General features: G+C 41.5%; 1 protein-coding gene across 4 annotated transcripts in view; it reads left to right on the top strand.

Moving 5' to 3' along the window:
- LOC137198667 (exostosin-1c) overlaps positions 1-19,231 on the top strand; it is an 88,205-nt gene that overhangs the window by 5,531 nt on the left and 63,443 nt on the right. For 3 of the 4 annotated variants that reach the window (XM_067612544.1, XM_067612543.1, XM_067612540.1), the window contains exon 2: positions 9,937-11,336. In XM_067612544.1, the coding sequence (XP_067468645.1) occupies positions 10,390-11,336 (947 nt within the window). In that variant the 5' untranslated portion in view covers positions 9,937-10,389. Of the gene's footprint in view, positions 1-517; positions 944-9,936; positions 11,337-19,231 lie in introns of those variants that run through there. The other variant, XM_067612542.1, reaches the window with a different exon arrangement.

Here is a 19,231-nt window from a genome sequence, read left to right as displayed (position 1 = left end):
TGAGGATCGTGTTCTCTGGTTTAAAGGCACTGATCACCATTGCAAGCTCATTTTCATAAAGATACAACGAGACGTACTCACAATCATTGTCCACTGACATGTGGCACATCACAACACAGGCTGTGATTATAAAATTAGGAACAAATTTGTGTAAAGTGCGTTTTTTTTTAACCTAAAAGCAGCCTTACTATCATCAGCTCTCCTGGTGTATTGTTTGCATGGCGCTCAGCAGCGCACCTTTTGTCACTCACGCTGCTCAGATGTTGCGATGGGGATCACAAGTGTAAAAAAGCTCATCTCAAGATAGGAAAACCTTTTTAGTCATAACGTAGCGAATGTGACACAAAATCATGCGATGTGGTCACTTTAGCCTAAAGTCACTGTAAGTGCAACAGGGGCGCTTTAATTCACCACTGGATTATCATGAGTCTACCAGCCTTTATTTGACACACGCAGCCTGTTACCACTGTCAGGAAATCAAGGTAGCTGGTGGAGCAGCAGGGACCGATGATGTGCGGTCTGAATGAGAGAGAGATGCATGCTGGATAATTAAGGAGAACCCGACATATCGGCAAGTGGGAGATCTGGGAAATTTGGAGGAGGGGCGGCTGGACACTCCGCCTTGATTATTTTTATAGACGCACCCGCACGGTGCTTATGTTTGCGCTATGCCAGCCTTGTAACTTAATCATATTATAGGGCTCGTAAATGGAGAGCGGGCTCGCCCCGTGAGGAGGAGAAGTTGGTGTTTTGAGCCTCTACAGCTGGTGTCATCGGCTGACTGAGCTGAGTCGCGCCGCTAGTGCAGGGCGCTCAACAGTTCAGTGCGCAACTGTACTGATTCGGCTTCAGGGGGGGACTGGATAGTCTGAACCTCTCAGTACAGAACCGGATGAACCTGCTACAGCCACCTGCAACGGATCTCAGTATAATTCATTGACAGGTAGGCTGGATAGATGGCATATGTTGACAGTGAGATTGACACACGTTAGACTGAGTTAACATAGTGTTACTGGGTCACAGTAGGTTGTGTGATGAATTAATGGATAATTAACAGTAATTGTAATGCTACTGTGTATAATTATACTTTCACTGGGCCCTATCTAAGCCCAAAATCTACTCTCTGAGCCTTGTACAAGCTTCAGTACACGTTGAAATCTTTTGGCAGATGATCTGCTTCTCCCACTGGACAGATGGGCTGCGGGTTGCACATTACTCTGCCACCAACCAAGAATATTAAATAATGCTGCCAGTAGTTCAGCTGTCATACTGTTCCTGCTTGCAAAGTAGCATACAAATCAGAATCAGTTTAATCTTGAAAGGCACTGAATGTATATATGTCTTATATATGTCTTATATATGTCTTAATTATGGTCTACTTTGCAGACAGATATTTACAAATCTGAATTTATACTGAAGATACTGAACAGACTACTGACACACTGACAGTTCAAGGCATTTTGGGAACAGTTGTATATCAAACAATGTGACTTGACTTCCATTTAAAGTGCTCACTCAGGCAGAACAACAAAGTTATATTAAATTCAGGAAATATCATTCTACATTAAGTCTTTCTTGAGAGCTGTAGTGAATTTCAATTTACTTGAAAGCTTTTTTGAACACTCATCCATCCGTCTTGGCTTCACTTTTCGAAGAAATGCAACAGGGCTGTGTCTTTTTGATGCAGTCCAAATAAAATATGCTTTGTTCTGGCCTCTATTTGTGTTTGATGCCCCTCTTCCATTCAAGATATATTATTTAATAGCTCAGGGAAGAGCAGAAAATTACCTGCTTTCACATCCCACTAAGTGCTCCATGTATTAATGAATCCCAAAGAAACAAACAGGGCTGCCGGAGTTCACTGCAGCATTTAATTGCAACTCTCTTGTTATTTTTTGATGGAAAAAGATGGCGACTTCAGTGATCCCAAATAAAGTGCTGTCATTATCATGGACGCGCAATAGAGGCTCTCTGGGGAGGGTGGTTCCTGACAGCAAGCTGTACACGCATTTCATCTGATTTATGAAATGACTTTATTGTAATGGCAACCCCTCGTCTTAATGGGATTTTACATTCGTGATGGTTCTGTAATACCCTCTCTTGTGATTAACAGAAGCACAAATCTTGTCTTGTAACGTTGCCCAAAGACAATATTCACATTCCAGAGGTGCTGGGTATTTCCATATTCAAGGCATTCATTAGGTGGATTGGGAATATCAATGTGCAACCTTTAAAAGCTATTAACCCTGATGGGTCACTGTGTGTAGTGTTCCTGTGTTCTAGTACACTTTTTCTGTGCTTGCATAAAAATCATGTTCATAATCAATCTGGAGAGTAAAAGAACAGTAGTGTAGTATTAGTGTTATAAATTCTATAATCAGACACAGAAAAAGCTTTTAAATAATTTATTCTCCTCACAAGATCCTAAATCTTTTCAAGAAACGTGTGGCAAAAACTACTGCTTTAATCTGAAATGTCAGGGACGCTCTACTAATTGAACCCAGTTTGGAATGAACCCCTTCCTCCTTATCCCAGGGTCAGATCGTATTTCTTCTCTGTGTTGTCAAGGTCAGATTGTTTATAGGCTGATCTGATCTGAGTTTCTGAGATAGGAATGCCTCCAGGCCCCAAAGCTGCAGAGATAAGATGAGTTGCAGGTAGGATGCACTGCGAGCCCGGACCAGTTAATAAGGCAGATGGACTTCGCTACATGCTGTTTCTGCTGTGTGTGCTGTCAGGTGCACAGCCAGGCACCCGAGAACAGAGCAGCGCGCTTGCTGTACCACTGACCTCAGTAGGCTTTTCCACTCTATACGCTCGGAGCTGTGTGCCAGTGTAAAGCTGTGATCTTGGTCTCTTGTCTGTGTGATCCAGTCCAATCCGCGGTTTTCTGTCCCGGTTTTCCTGGGACTGTAAACAGCATTGCCAAATTCAGCACGCCAGCTTGAACCTCCTAATAATTGTTCCTACCCATCTCGTTCATTCTGTTAATTAGCCCTTGTGGCGTTGGAGTGCAGCATATTGTTGAGACATAATTAATCAACCCGGCTTGTAATTATGCTGGGTTTGGAATGTGAGCGCGGTTGGGAGGCTGGTTGCGTTGCAGGGCGTTCAGCTTGAGGTAAACATCTTATTAACCATGTCAGAGCCTCTCAGCCCATGTGGAGCAAGTACTACAGTTTTATTAAGGTGGAGAAGAACATACTGTTATACATATTATGAAAATGGCCTCGTAAAAGTACTAGCGCTTGATTAAGTTTATGGCCATTATGGTTCGAAGGTGGTCGAGCTAATGGAAAAATACTTCAGTAGCTGTGTGTAGACGCCATGAGAAATGATTTTTTTTATACAATAAAAAGTTATTTGTTCAGCACACACTGAAAATGTGCATATGCATGTATCTGTCTACTTAGATATGCATATGGTGTGTGGGTGGGTAAAGAGCACCTCAATTTGAAAGGGCAACTAGTAGGTGAGGACAGAAAATAGAACATGGATCACATCCCCGTTGTAAGCCTTTAATGTCTGTCAGGGAAGACAGCACATATTTTTTTTTTTTTTTTTTTTTTTTTTTTACTGCAGCAGGATTTCTTTGGTTCACCACAGACTGGCAAATCTCCACTGCAACCTCATGCACTCAGTCGCTCATGCTCAGGTTGTACACAATCTTCGGAGAGATGGAAATGCAACCCTGTTATTATGCAGGCATTCACATTCACTCAAATAAAAACACATATTGAATTAATGAGCATATGCACAAATTCCTGGCTATACTGTCCCCTCCAGTCACTAAAGCAAAGAAACACACGCTAACAAAGTGGTTCCCAAATTGGGGTTTGGGACCCTCCATGGGATCACAAGATAAATTTAAGGGGTTATGAGGTGACTAAAGGGGTAAGAAAGCAGAAAATATCTAATTCTGCTACAAAAGGTTAGCTGATTCTTTTAGCCTTTTCCCTAATCTCAGCTTTTTCGCTTGTGATATGGATATTTTTATGTGTTCAGGCCCCTTAAAGGGGACATAACATTATTTTTACACTGCTATGATGTTGGATTTCTATATTAAACATAGTCCAAGTTCCAAAACTTGAGGTGAACGTGTGTAAAAAAGGTTCCCTGAAAGTCAAAAGCTAGGGCTTCAGCCTGCTCTGAACGCTTCATTTGCAGTGTTGCCTGTAGCCATTGTTGCTGAGGTTGTTCCATTGGTTGTTCATGATGTTCACTCTTGTATTCCAGATCGGAATTGGGCTCGAACATGTACAGATATATTTGAGAAGTTTCCATTTTGACAAAAGAACAAGAAAAGGAGAAATCCTTTCATTATTGTTTGTTTTACCTAACCTCCCAAGCCGCTGAAAATCAGTCAAAACGCAGCTTTTGGAAGCTAACCAATCAGAACAGTGGGTTTACCAGGAAGGGGGCCTTAGAGACAGGAGCTAAAACAGCCTGTTTCAGACAGGACTGAACTGAGGGTCTGCATAAAGAGCCAGTATAAGATAAATAAAGAGTTTTTTAAACTGTAAATCATGCAAAGATATACCAGTAGAGCCCCTGAATATAAATATAGACCTGGAAATGTGAATGATACGTCCCCTTTAACAGTTCCCAAATAAAACTGAGAAGTAAAAATAACTTACTGGTTGAACTGGCCACCATTTGGTGACATATGCAACCTTTATTGAGGGGTCACAAGTAGACATAGCTTCACTCGAAGGGGTCATCAGCATAAAAGGTTTGGAACCACTGCAATAACAAAAGTGACAAGTGCAGCAATCTTCTGGTCCCCAGTCACGCTGTCACATCTCTGGGGCCTGTAATGATAGAGTCCGGTGTTTAATTTTAGCTCGACCTAGCCTTTCACCTCACCACAAGATTTGTGTTTTCCTCAGAACACTTCATTTCACTGAACTAATATGTTCCCAGCTTTCGGCCAGCAAAAACACACATGCCAGATGTGTGTTTAAGTATAGTTTAGACACACGCTCACACACTCAGGCACAAACAGCCACAAAAAGTCACTGAAAGGTCTGCTGCCACTGAACACTCACGAATCATGGTATTTCAGTGCAGTCACCCCCGTCAGTGTATGATAGGCTCCCATCATTCAGGTGGACTGTCTTCACAAGCTAACCATATCATTTGGGAAGGAATAGAAATCTCATTTTGCCGGGCATTTGGACCATACAGTGTCAATTTACAAGCCGCTCCATGTCAATACCAAAATCATTTCAGACATAATAACGCTGTAGCCGCTGCTTCTCTTACAGTAGCGACGACTCGGCCACCTGGAGAATGACCGTAATGATAGTGGTCGTGGATTTCATTTTGAGTGTCTACAATGTCAGCGCTGAGCACTGGTACTTCAGCCAGAAAACAACAAATTGAGCAATTAAGTGGAAAGCCAATCAGTCCCTGAAAGGCAGAAATCCCTTTTAAAAAATATCCCATTTAGTAGAAGAAAAACACAAATTGACAAATGCTGAATTTCCAGCACAAAGCCATCATCGGTGACATCCGTTCCAGAAAGCGTCAGTTTTCATTTTCTATCAAAGCCTGCATAACCACAGTTGAATAAGCTGCTGTGTAAACACAATTCAAGGGAGACAGATGGGATGACAAATTTCAACTCCATTTCCCTGAATGACTTAATAGTGTAGTTCTGTGGAAAACTGCAGCAGGTAGAAACAGTCGAGGGAAGTTCTTAAGGCTTGCAAAGAGAAAGAGATCAAGGGCAGTAAGTAGAGGGATTAGATCCAGCTGTCACCCATGAAATATCAATCATATAGTCCTTCTACCCCTTGTCGTTCTCTCCTTCTGCGCCACTTTAATGCCCTTCAGCCTCACCTTTTATTCCCCTTGACTTGTTCCATTGCTTTCCTTTTGAGTATTGACTTTCATGTGTCCTCCAGATCAGTCTATACTCAACAGGAATTCTAGTTTAAATAAAATTCGATATTTTCATGTTAGAGAGGTCAGGTAAGATAAGGTGGGTAAACAACCAGAAGACAGTTGAAGCTGAGAAGTCATCACTTTGCTGTAAGGATACGGAACATTGTGTAGAAAAGCTGGTTCGTCCAACTCTGATGGTACATCATCCACCTGCGTCTTTGTAATAGCAGATTTTAATGCGCTGCGCAATATTCTATTATTTTTCTCCCCTTTGCAGTGTTGACACAATTTAATTGCTTGCTCAGTACACTCTAAATGAACCTTCCTAGAAGTTTCTCTGCTCTCAAGGCGTGCGAATGATCAAAGAATACTTGGCCTTGCTGAGTGTATTCCTCATGTCTGTGATTAAGTATTTTATGCCCCTCTCTTCATCCCCTCCTCCCCTACCCCCACCCCCTTTTGAGGATGAAGCAGGAATAATTGAAAAAGGAAAACAGCATGAAAATTGTATTGTTCCTAAGTGAAACCCTCAAGCCAGCTTAGGTAGCATAGGAAACGGAGTGGAGAAAGTAGAAGGAGTGATGGAAGGCAGGGATTTAGAGAAGAAGGAATAGACGGGGAAACAAATGACGAGGGGTGCGATTGTAGCGCCCTGAGTCCTGCCCTCACCTTTCCTTGAACCCCGTCCTTCCACCTTCAGGCCCCTCTGTTCAATGAGCCTTGTGGCTTTTCCCGGTGCTAGTCACCCAACCATAATGATCCATCATTGATCCATGACAGAGGGACTTCTCTCACCACTTAAAGCCACTTACGCGCGTATGTGCGCATCTATGTGTGCGTGTCTTCTTGTTGAATTGCAGCTCCAAGGATGTTGTCAGCTCAGTCAGGTCCAGGCATGCCCAAGAGTTGCACCAACTTACATTCATCATCATTGTTCGTTGTTAATGGCCATACAACTGATATTGTACAGTTTTCTTTGCATTCTAAATGTAGGATGGTAGGGAACAACATAAGAGTGTTCAACTGAGGCTGTTATGTATTTAAAAAATACATAGTTTCATGCCCTAATATCCTGCAACATTATCTTCATCCGTTATTCACTATTCACATATTATCTCCATCCTCCTAACCTGTTATACCTCATTGCCTCCTATTGTAATTCTGACATCAATTAAAATTTGAGCTTTTAGCTTCTATTATTTGATACGTTAAATGGAATGAAAGGTGTCAAGTCAAAGGCTTTTAAATAATCATCATGTCGTATTGTGAGATGACAGTTAAGCAAAGTTATTTCTGCACGGCCAAAAGATGGACAAAAGGAACGCTGTCCTTATGTGAAATGGCTTGGAATTAAATTAGATAAGGCAACAGAATAAATTCTTCATGCCCGTCATCATTACCATCGTCATCGCCATCACTATCAATTATATCCCCACAACCACAAATCACCAGGACAGAGCTCGCACACATATCTCACTGGAGTGTATCCTGAGGAAGATTGAGGTCTAATTGTGTGCGTTGGTGGCAGGGGATATAAAGCACGAGAAACATAAAGAAGGGAAAATCAATGCCTTAACTAAAGGAGCAAGTGAATTATTGATGAGGAGTATGTAATGGGATCCCCAGTGTCTATTTCTCCCCAACTTGGACTGCTTGCTGCTCAGGCGGCTACAATCGTGGCCAGAGAAGTAGAAACAAAGAAGGTGTCAAAAACCACCCACTAATATCACTGCAGGTAGATTAGCCGACTTGAATTATCTGTTGCAGTGTGGTCGACACCACTGGCTGTGGTGTTCACTCCCACACATATTAACAGTAAGAATGCATTTCCAAGACTCATGTGCCCAGATGATACTGTCACACTTAAGCAATACTGCCAAGTACAAGGGCTGTTAGTGTTTCAAAAAATCAAGTTTTAATAAACTAGAGCGAAATAATATGTATTTAAACGCAGCCTAATACCACGTTCATATCATGTGATTCAGACTGTATAACGTTACAAGAGGCCAAGAAAGAAAAAAAGATTCACACCAGTCTCAGACTTGTAATTCAGAGTTAGATATATCAGGAATTTCTGACAGCAACACTATCTCTCACTTGAGAGATAGTGTCACTTGATAAAATGAGCCACAGTTGCTCAGCATTTCAGCTGACAGCATAGTTGCAAAGCCACCATTACTGGCACCTACATCATAATAAAATTGTACTTTAACTCTTAAAACTTTGAACACGTTGTAACTGGTAACTTTGTAACTACCTAGCTAATTTCAACTAATTTAGGCTGTGACTTGCAGTGTAGACACTATCTTGGAATAAAGTGTGAATGCTCCCAAGTCAAAATAACTTGGAGGTTTTTCTGCTCTCCCAATTCCGCTAATGTTGTGTAAACGCAGCATTATCCTAAACTATGTTGTACAATTAAAGTTGCTCATTTGCAGTGCCTCTGCAGCTTAAGTTGGGTGACAAGCTAACATTACTATGAGGCAGTTGCATTTTACATTGTTTTACATTATTTGTTCAGCAGAGCTTGCACGTTTGTCCATGTTATGTAACCAAAGTAAACTACAACAGTCCAATTTACTGATGCAACAGGGCAAGCAATACACCAAAATAGCAGTGGATTTTAGAAACACGCCCTCAAATTTCGTTGTTGTATGATAAACATTGCGTAATCTGATTTTACAATGATATAAAACAGAGAAAAGAAGGAAATTATCACATTTGAGAGGCTGCAACCAGCAAATGTTTGTCATTTTTAATGGACTTCTGTCAGTCAACTAATCGATTAATCTTTTAATCATTTTAGCACCACTTACAGGTACAAAGACATTCACAAGATATACCATAGTAGAGCACATCTTGGAGATATATACTGCATAAACATATACTGCATTTGCAGTGTTTATCACTAAAAGCTGCTCTATTCACACTTGAACCTTATTTCCTCAATCCTTTTGAGGTGGCGAAATCAGACAATGCATTGTTTACCCACATCACCAGCGTGCTGTTTGTTTTATTGCAAGCAGAGATGGCAGGCATCACTTCTGCTTGGCTGGAGAAGAGGCAGAAATGAGGAATGTGAATGAGAGGTAAAGCGAGCAGGCAGGTGAGACCTGAAAGCTGCCTTTGTGTGGCAGCTGGCAGTAGGAACACTGCCCTTCACTGTGAGGTGTTCTCCGCACACACATCTATACTGTACATGTTGGGGAGTTATGGGGGGATGTTTGGCAAAAATATGAGGTAGAAAAACCGTTGCAAGTTTGCGAATGTAACAAAAAAAGCCTTCACTCGGTCTCTCCAAGGTGAATGGGCGTTCCAGGGCCATAAAGTGGCTTTGTTTTCCTTCTGCTTTCCCCAAATCTCCATTTCAGCTACTAAACACTCTCATTTTCTTCATCACTGCACCTCAACTGTATCTGGCTCAGTTCAGCTGGAGCTTGAAGAGCATGATAATATCTAGTCCCGTCTGCTGCGCCAGGTTTTGCACACTATCGCAAAACACTTATTCCAGAAGTCAGTACACATCACAGCACGTACGAGCCTGTGAATATCCAGTCACATTCATCTTTTTTTGCAGGAAAAGTGGAAACCACGGAGGGAGAGAGATAGAATGAAGGTGGACTTTATGAAGAGATGGTTTTGATTTGTGGCTAATCAGGGTTGGATGCCTTTTTGAGAGTGCACTGAGCTGTACTTTTCTCAATTTTCTCCTTATGAGCTTGAGCTGAGGAGGAATTTTGACAGTTTTAAATCCTCTACTGCCTGTGAAACATTACCCAGCTGTGCTGCTTTATTGCTGTTTCATTATATGTGTGTGTTCGTGTGTATTAAATATGATATAGGTTGCAGATCACATATGTCTATCCAAAATGAAAAACTATCCAAATGAAAGCTTATACCCATTGGACTATCTGTAGTGCTAGTTAGGGCACCTCTTGCTTGGCACAGCAGTGTCACGACCAATCCCAGAGTATGTCCCAGTGTTGGTTGTGGAGCGGCAACTATTGCTTTGTACTGATCTTGTTTGTTTACTTCTCTCCCATGAAGGGCCCTGCAGACATCAGTCTCGCCAGGCACCATGAGGCAGCAAGCTTGGCCTGAGAGACCGGAGAAATCACCCTTCATCACTCTCAACCAGGCTGGACAGATGAAGAAATGCACACAGCAGCAACAGAAGCAGCGTATGCCACAGCAGAGACAGGCTAATACACACATCTGAGAGTACAGTGGAGAGCAAATGGGGAAGGCAGAAAGAGACTGAGAGAGGGGAGTCAGTAACTCAGATTGTGTCATTCTAAATGGCAAAGTGGACTGGGCCACACTCAGAGGCAGTGATGTCCTTGTTAACACATTGTCCTCCGTTAGAAGCTCCTTGTTAGAAGTCACAAGTCAGTCCCCCACCCCTGTGAGGCCACAGGGCTGAGGGGCAGAGGAAAAGAAGAACAGAGGACGAGAGAGAGAGAGAGACAGAGCGGAAAAAAAAGACTGTGACAGGCCCCCATGCAGGCGCGTAAGAAGTATGTTCTGCTGGGCTTGTGTGCGTGCTGCTGGCTGGTCCTCTTTTACTGGGGCGGAGGAGTCCAGCTACGTCTGCTCCGGCTGCTGACACGCCAGCGGGGTGAGGTGGTGCGCCCCTGGCCCAACTGGACCGACCGGGCCTTCCTGCCCCGCTATGCCCACCTGGATGAGCTCCAGACGGACCCTGGGACGGCCGAGTCCCCCCGCCAGCGCCGACAAGCATGGTCTGCCATTTATAAGGACAGCCGCTGCCGCATGGAGACCTGTTTTGACTTTTCCCGGTGCCGGCGTAGAGGGAGGGACGGGTTCAGGGTGTATATATATCCATCGGAGAAAAACGATCGCGTGTCGGAAAGCTACAGGAAGATCCTGACGTCTATAGGTGAGTCACGGTACTACACGTCAGACCCCCGTGAAGCGTGTCTGTTTGTGCTCGGGATAGACACCCTTGATCGGGACCAGCTATCAGGACAGTTTGTGCCCAACGTGGATGAACGTATCCGTGGTTACCCGCTGTGGAATGACGGGCGGAACCACCTGATCTTCAACCTGTACTCAGGCACTTGGCCCAACTACACAGAGGACCTGGGCTTAAACATCGGTCAGGCCATCTTGGCCAAAGCCAGCCTCAACACAGAACATTTCAGGCCAGGCTTCGACGTCTCCATCCCACTGTTCTCGAAGGATCACCCCCAGAAGGGTGGAGAACGGGGCTGGCTAGTGAGGAACACCATCCCGCCACGGAGGAAGTACCTGCTGATGTTCAAAGGGAAGCGTTATCTGACAGGCATCGGCTCAGACACCAGAAACGCACTCCATCACATCCACAACGGGAAGGACATCGTGTCGTTGACAACGTGCCGCCACGGGAAGGACTGGGAGAAGCACAAAGATGCCCGCTGTGACCATGACAACCTGGAATATGAGAGGTAAGACAAGGGTCAGATGGCCAGTGGGGAGGGCATTAATGAGGTGATGTTAAAATGAGAAGGGAGGTGTGAGTCAGTGTGGCACTTTACAGGGATTTATAGGAAGCAGAGTGTCAAAATGTTATTATTTTTTACTAGGAAATACCCAGTGGTGGTGTTCCATTTGCCTTCTTATTTGAACTTTACATGCTGATTTATATGTCTTTTTAGATGTTACTGATTTTCTACAAGCAATGTCAGTGGTAGCTTTTGTGTCCCACCGGTTATTTTTGTCTCTCTTTTATGACTGGTTTAGGTTTATGATGTTTGGCAGTCGCTTTTGAGATCAAAGATTTTACACTCAGACTCAAGTCTCTGTAAATTTAGATTCAGGTCACTATTTACAGCACTTCTCTTATTCTTTTATTATTGCTATTACTATAAAAATAAAAATACAATTTATAGTAGTTATATGTAGTTATAATGTGGTGAGATTGCAATGATTGACCTTGAGTTCATCTATTATTCAGGATGTATTCACACACATTATTTCCATTTTGTATTGTACTATAAATTTACTACCTTCAGGCAATTAAATAAATATAGCTACAGATAATGAATAAGAATTCAAACTACAGCGTGTAGTGAGCCAAAGCAGAGAATGGCTTTGTGCATTATCTGATTAACTCAGAGAATAAACCTCTGCTGGGTGTTAAGTTTAAATGTTATTCTGGGGTTTTTTTTTTTAATAAGACTGTCCATATTTATAAAAGTTTTTCCTGTTGTTGTTCCATTGAGAATATTTCTGCCATTTCCACTTTAGCTGATAAGATATTTTGGAGTTCACTGATTAGATGAGGGGGTGGAATGGATAACAGACCTTGAGAAATGAGATACCAGCGACATCTGCAGTGCTGAGAGTAATGATTTATTATTAAAAACCAATTAATTTTGACACGTGACCTTTGCCAAGGTTAGATTAAAAAAGTGTACATAATATATCATTTCCACTTTAGCCCTATACAAGACTTTTCAAAGAGTGGTTTTCAAGAATGCGAACACCTTTGTTCACTTAATAATGAAAAGCTTTAGGAAACACACCCATCTGCCTAATACATGTTGCAGCAGCTTGGTAAACATGTCTCAGCCTCCGAGGGCTTTTCTCATACTGACTTATTAGAGCTCAGACAGTAATTTAAAAAACAGATGGAAATAGATGCATGTAGTCAAAACACACAATAGAACCTGACGTTCCTATTCTCCAGGAATACATTCTTAAGGTGAAATCTCAAAAACAAGGTCTCCTTTTTTATGTAATCGCTTTTTAATTATTTATTGCAAAAGAGAGGTTCAGTGTAAACCCTGACTCTGCCTCCACTATGTTGGATTTACTGTAGCAGCTGAGTCTGTGAGCTGATGAAGATGGGAGGAGACCCTGGATTGGTGAGGATCAGGGTATTGAACACTGGTGATGGTAGAGACACAACTACAAACTATTGCATCTGGTTTATTACAGCACTTATGGACCTTAGTAAAGTTAAAGTAAGTTTAGGTGAATCCACTAAGCTGCTGCCATGGGAAAAGGTTATTTTGTTCAGTCAACAGGTAAATTTATAACAACAAGTAAATTGAATTTTTAAGAATATGTGAAGAACTGAAGAATTTTATAAATACATCTACTGCAAATTTTCCAATATTTTCATTTTTTGTCCTTTTCTTTTGTGATCCTGTCTTGAAAAACTCACAAATACACACACATATATATACACACAATATATAACAATGTAAGAGAAACAGCATTTTGACTGACCCAGTTTCATCAAACAAGATTTTTGTGGTCATTATGCAAGTCTGACTTTGATTAAAGCCTACGGATGTTTAGTTTAGTGCAAAAATAATTATCCTCTAACATTCTATACAGTAATAATTATATTGTTGATATAGAGGAACCCTATAACACAGCCCCTCTGTTTCATTCCTTCCTGCTTAACTTACACTTTGCAATAAAAGTCTCTGAAGCTGAAGTGCTGACAGAGCTCCTCATTATGAAGTCTGTGTCTGTCCATTCATAGACAGATACCAAGAGCACCATAGTCTGATGGTTCAGAACATTCACAGACAGGAGAAGATGGATTTCTGTGAAAGGAAGAATAATGAAAGAATGAGAATAGAGAGTTGGACTCACACCACACTCTCTGTTCAAGTATGACTTTTCTGGAATTTGTGGTTAATAGAATAAGACCACAGAGGAAACTCAGAAGAACCAGCAGCACTGGCATTATTCCATTATAAGATTATTTAAGTTATCCAGAAGTTTTGGAGGAATTCATCTCCCTGTCTGATGCATACTTGGGAAAAAAAGAAGCAGAGGAAACTCAAGCCAAATCTCTGCTTCCAAAATTTACTCTGAAAATTGATTACTCGCATGGCTAGTGAGCAAACTACTGTAGCTGGCCAGCTTGCTGCTAACACACTAGCCAGCTGAGAATACGCTAGCGCTAATAAGTGCCTGCTATTTAGCTTGGTTGTTAAAAGGACAATTAGTTTATCAGTTTAGTTTATTCAAGAGACATATTTGTGCCGACTCCTGTCTCATAACTGTCCACAAACCCTGCCAACTGTGGAGAAGTTTAATACTCCAGTAAAGGAGATGTAAATTTACAAAAGTACTTCGCCTCATTGAAAATGAATTGATTTAGCTGCAAAATATTACTGTTATAGATGCTGGTGTGACCAGGCCTTAAGAAACACTTAAACACTGTAAACTGCATACTTAAATATAAAAGTAGTTTTAATTAATGAGGTAAGTGAACACTCAACTCAGTAGATTCGTTCTAATCATCGCTTCAAGTCACAAAGACTTCAAGTCAAAAAGAAAAGAGCTCATGTTTAAGTTATGAAATGTGTCTGCAAATGAAAACTAGAATTTTAAATTTACTTAAATTTAATGAAACTTGTAGATAAATGATTTATGGAATCCACTAAATTCCTGCGTGACATTTTACAGTGTACTTCTAACTGCATCTGCATCACTGAAGTGCTTCTTCTCTGTGGGCCCAACAGCACGTTTTTGGCATAAGAAAGAAGCCACTTGATTAGTTGAAATTCAAATCTAAGCCACTGAAAGCTTGAAGTTGTTTTCAGGTGCTCTGAAATAAACGCTCAAAGCAAGTAGTTTGAAACTGTACAATATGACTTTTCAAATATCATTTACCCCGGGATCAGCAGTTAGGTGGTGGTTCTGATCCAAGCATACTCCTACCTTAGGCTTGTTTACATTGGGGCTGCTCAGCACTGTATGAATGAGCTCATTTATTCCACACAGCCCACTACTCACACACCCGGGTGGGCAGGGGGTTGTGTGGGATGGGGAGAGAAGGATAGTGGGGGGATGTGGGGCTGTCCCATGTGGCATTTTGCGGTAGATTTGGATACGGCAACGGCTGTGAGGGTGTGAGGGTGTGAATGGGGGAGGCAATGTGAGAGACAGCTGCCATTTGTAAGAAAAACACAAAAAAGCTGGATGATTTTTTTTCTTTTCTCTTCTTTTGTATGAAGTCTGTTTCTCTGGAAATTGGAAGCTTTTAGCCTCGGAGGGAGAGGTGTGAGGGAGGGATGTGGGAAGAGGGAAGGAGGGAGGGAAGGTGCTTCATCCATCTCTTTATTTTTGCATCCTTTGAATCTTTCTTTTGGGAGAGAGGAAGGGGAGAACATGAGAACCATTGAATCCAAATGAATGAAAGAAATAGAAAAGAGGACAATAAACAAATTAAATGAACAAGGTTTCTGAAAACTAAGTTTGGGCCACGTAGAGACACATCCTCGTCTCACCACCAGTCTGTTGTTCTGGCACATTCTTTGCTCTTTTCTACCCCTCTTTTTACTCTTTTTGTCTGCTATTTTTGTCAAAAATCCTGCATCTGAAAAAAAACAGCATACCAATAATAATGTCCATGTCACAGAGGGAGCATGTGTCTTAGTGTGTGTGACTGTCACTGCCATATATGCACGAGCTTGTGTGTGTGTGTCACTGTCAATGAGGCTCTTAGAAGGTGGCACCAGGTTAATGAGCGCATGCATCTGGTACACTAACAGATTAGCCCTAAGGGACCTGGACAAGACAGCAAGAAACGTACAAAGGGCAGAAGGAGGAGTTAGAAGGAGAAGTAAGGGGGGGGAGGGGGGACTCAGACGGATAAATCAATACGTGTCATGACATCATTTTTCTGCCCAAATAAGAAGCTTTGGAGACAAAAGAGAAAATGAATTGGGCTGTAAAGTGATTACCTCAGAAGCTAATGCAAACTTTTTTATTGTTTTTCCAATAAATTGAGATTTTTTTTTTTTTAAAATGTTAAAAATAGCTTTGAAAAAGTTTTTAGTTTGATTGAGCTGAGGTTAATTAGAAGATGTTTTAAGGCCGCCTTGAAAAATGCAGCTCCCTCATTCATTTCAATGAGGCTACTGTGTTGACGCAGTGGGGAACGGCATAGTTATCTGTTTACTTGCATGACTCAACTTTTGCTGTGACACATTGCCACGTCATCCAGCAAAGCTCACGTTGATGTTATATATCACTTTGTAACGTGGATTTTTACTGTTAACTTGAAGATTGTTGTGATGGAGGTTAAAAAAAGATTGTCGCTTTAGAGTTTAGAGAAAATCCTTCCTTAAACTGTTGTAAACCGCTACACAATGTTTTGGTGTCAAATTTATGGATCTGTTACTCAAACTGGACTTCCTGGCTTGTATTTTTTCATCTCAATGCTACCTTAGGCAACACACCCCCATCAACCCAGCACCTTGAGTTGTTTTAACAAGTTTTAATGAGCCACTGTCACTGTAGCTTTATACACATTATTACTGAACAGCACAAGTACCTATTAAAATTAAGGAGTTTACCCAAGTTACAAAAAACAAAAAAAAAAATTCTCATTCACCTCTTGTGGTATCTATTCATACAGATTTTGGTTTTATTTGTCAAGGTTTTGAAATATCTGATACCTGAGGTTTCTGTCTAATACAATAAAAGTGAACTGACCTTAATTTGTGGTGCTCACAGCATTAAAAAATTACATACTTACTAAAAACAGCTTCCTTCTTACTCTGGTTGCTCCACAGACCATACTATAAGCAGGTTTCATTCTTGAGTCATTCAATAGAAATGCCTATTTTTTACTGCCAACTTAGGTTTAAGCTGCATCAATGTGTTGGCCTTAAAGGAGTACTAAAACCAGCAGCGTTTTAAAGCTGACCCTCCCTACATCTACAGTACTGTACTGTATATGTTTTTTTTAGTAGACTGCTGAATTGTTGCATAATGCACCCTCTTAGCTTTATGAAACAATGATAACATCTCCATGCCTGTTAGGAAAGTCATTATTTAAATAGATTCATTTCAAATACCTTTGGCCCCCGCCATTTCTATTAGCACAATCTTACTCTTTTAAATACAGAATAATTGGTAAATGGAACCCAAAAATCCCATTAATTTCTGCCATAGGGAAAAATAAATGTGAACAGGAACAGAAAGTGCCTGGAAATATTTTTCGGGTCTATTGAATTGGTCTTTAACTTTGAACATGTGTGTATGTGTGTGTGTGTGTGTGTGTGTGTGTGGATTATGGATGATAGGAGAGAAAACAGAACAAAGTAGCACAGGGACAAGTTGGAGGTGGGACACGGTGGTACCCAAGGCAATAAGAGCAGCAAGACAGAAAGGAAGAAAATGAGAATGTCATATGATAAAGATTACCAAAAAAATGGGAAAAAGACTGAGGGATACCGCAGGCAATTTAAAGAAAAAACGAGAGTAAGACTGGGCAGGAGGGAGGGTGACAAAGTGGGAGAGAAAGACAGAGAGAGTGAGAGAGGGAATTGAAAGAGAGGGGATACTTGAAGCGAGGGAGAAGCTGTGCTGCAGCCTAATGGCCTAGTTTCCCCTCACTTTAGAGAATTCTCTAAGAAAGGGAAGAGAAACATGCATTGTACAATGAATGTAAATGAGCAAGAGTGTGAAAAAAAAAACAGAAGGGGGAGGAAGAAAGACGGGGATATTTAGGAGGTACAAAAGGTACCACAGAAAACACAAAGGTCTCACGTTCAATTTGGACCAACTGAGAACCAAGATATAGAGATAGACAGGATTTGAGAGAGAAATTGAAGCGATGGGGAGGGTTGTAATTTCAGAACTCTACTCTCTCCTCTGTTTGTCTTCAATGATTCCTGAGAAAACAGCCTCAGCATATAAGGGCCGATGTTGGAACCAGTGGGTCATTATTCATGACCCTCCTTGAAGGAACTCAAGGTTGTTGAGAAAGAAAGAGTGAGCAATCAGACTTTCAGTTCAGGATAAATGCGGCATACTAATCAGACAAAACAGAAGTGAAGGACTGCAAGGATTTATTGGCTTCGCTGGAAGTAAGAAGGAAATGCTTTAGAAATGCTCTCATGCATATATAATTTCAGCAGGATATGTGCAAATTTTTATGCTGCCATGTGCATGTAAATACAGTAGAATGATTCCCATAAAGGATTTCAATGTGGTGCACGAAAAGTGAGTCAGCATTGGAAAGGAAAACAGCCTCAGTGTTATCCACTGGTACGTATAAAAAAAAAAAAAGGCCTAGCATTGCAGTGTAGCTACTACATCCATACCTGAGCATATTTGAATTAATATGCTGGTGTGAACATACACAGCTGTGTACGTGTGTGTCTGGATCTGTAAACAGTATACGAGAATGTGTGCGAGTCAAGATTTTGGCAAACCAAATAAGAGACGCTGCAGTCCACTGTAATTAGGGTCTGTGAAATTGTACCTCTGAAGATGCTGTGGTCTAAGTGTGTGTATGTGTGTGTGGTTTGTGTGGCCCGTCTCTGCTGTCTCTGTTTAGAATACTTGGAAATGAGAGGCAGCCTTGTGATTCTCTGGCGCTCGCACAGTACATCCTCCGTTCTTTTTCGTCCTGTCCAGCTCGTGTCTTTGGATCCCACACATCAGTCTTCCCTCCCTCTCTCTGTGTGAAGTCTGTTCAAATGTTTATAGTCACAAAATGCTTCACAGTGCAGCAAAGGTTGTGCCCTTTGCTTGGAATTAATCTTTCTCACAAGCCAGTGAGAAAAGAAAAACCATTTTGTTTTTCTTTAAAGCTGCTATGATTAGTATTATTTCATCAACAGTGAAATTACTATGTGTAATGCATAGACCGCATATAACATAGTGAGGTGTGATGTCACCCATCGGTTTGCATAGGAGCCGGTTTGAAGCCCACAGTTGCAGCTTATTGTCGGTACCATTTTTTCAGTTTGGAGCCAGGACCTCCCAAATAAGGAGTGCAGGGTGTTGCCTTTCATGGTCTGGAAACACACTGCGCTACCTCGGACCAAAGCGAATGCCGAGTGGTGCACACTTAGGCTAACGTTAGATACTTAAGCTAAATTGTGCTGACAAGGCAGGTAGCATAATCAAGCAACATTAAACTTAACAAAATATTGTGACAATAGTCCGACACAGCTGTCAATCGACACCCACATGGCAGACATCAGAGCCAACTATGTCTTCAAATCTTATTAACAGAGCAAAAACCACCAGCACACTTAGTAGAGGGCCTGAATTTAGCGATTGAGACCGTAATGACTTATTGAAAAAAATTATTGACTTAGTATTTCAAGAGAGAAGTTGCCGCTTTTTGAATGGGAGCCCAGGGATTTTTTGGACCCAGCATCTAGCTGCTGCCGGTGGCATTGCAATTTAAGGGACTTCCGCATTGGCTCTAAGCCTCAAGCCGTGGTAGTCTGCAGTTCCCCTAAACTCTATAAAGCTTTTTAGCGTCTTTTAGCTCATCGCTTTGGTTCTATGCCCTGCAACTTTACTGTTTTGGTTCATTCACACAACTCTCATCAGCATTTAGCAAAAA

The sequence above is a fragment of the Thunnus thynnus genome, chromosome 15 (genome assembly GCF_963924715.1).
Source record: "Thunnus thynnus chromosome 15, fThuThy2.1, whole genome shotgun sequence".
Lineage (NCBI taxonomy): Eukaryota > Metazoa > Chordata > Actinopteri > Scombriformes > Scombridae > Thunnus > Thunnus thynnus.
Note: the sequence above shows the minus strand (reverse complement) of the source record. Positions and strands in the feature narration are given on the sequence as shown.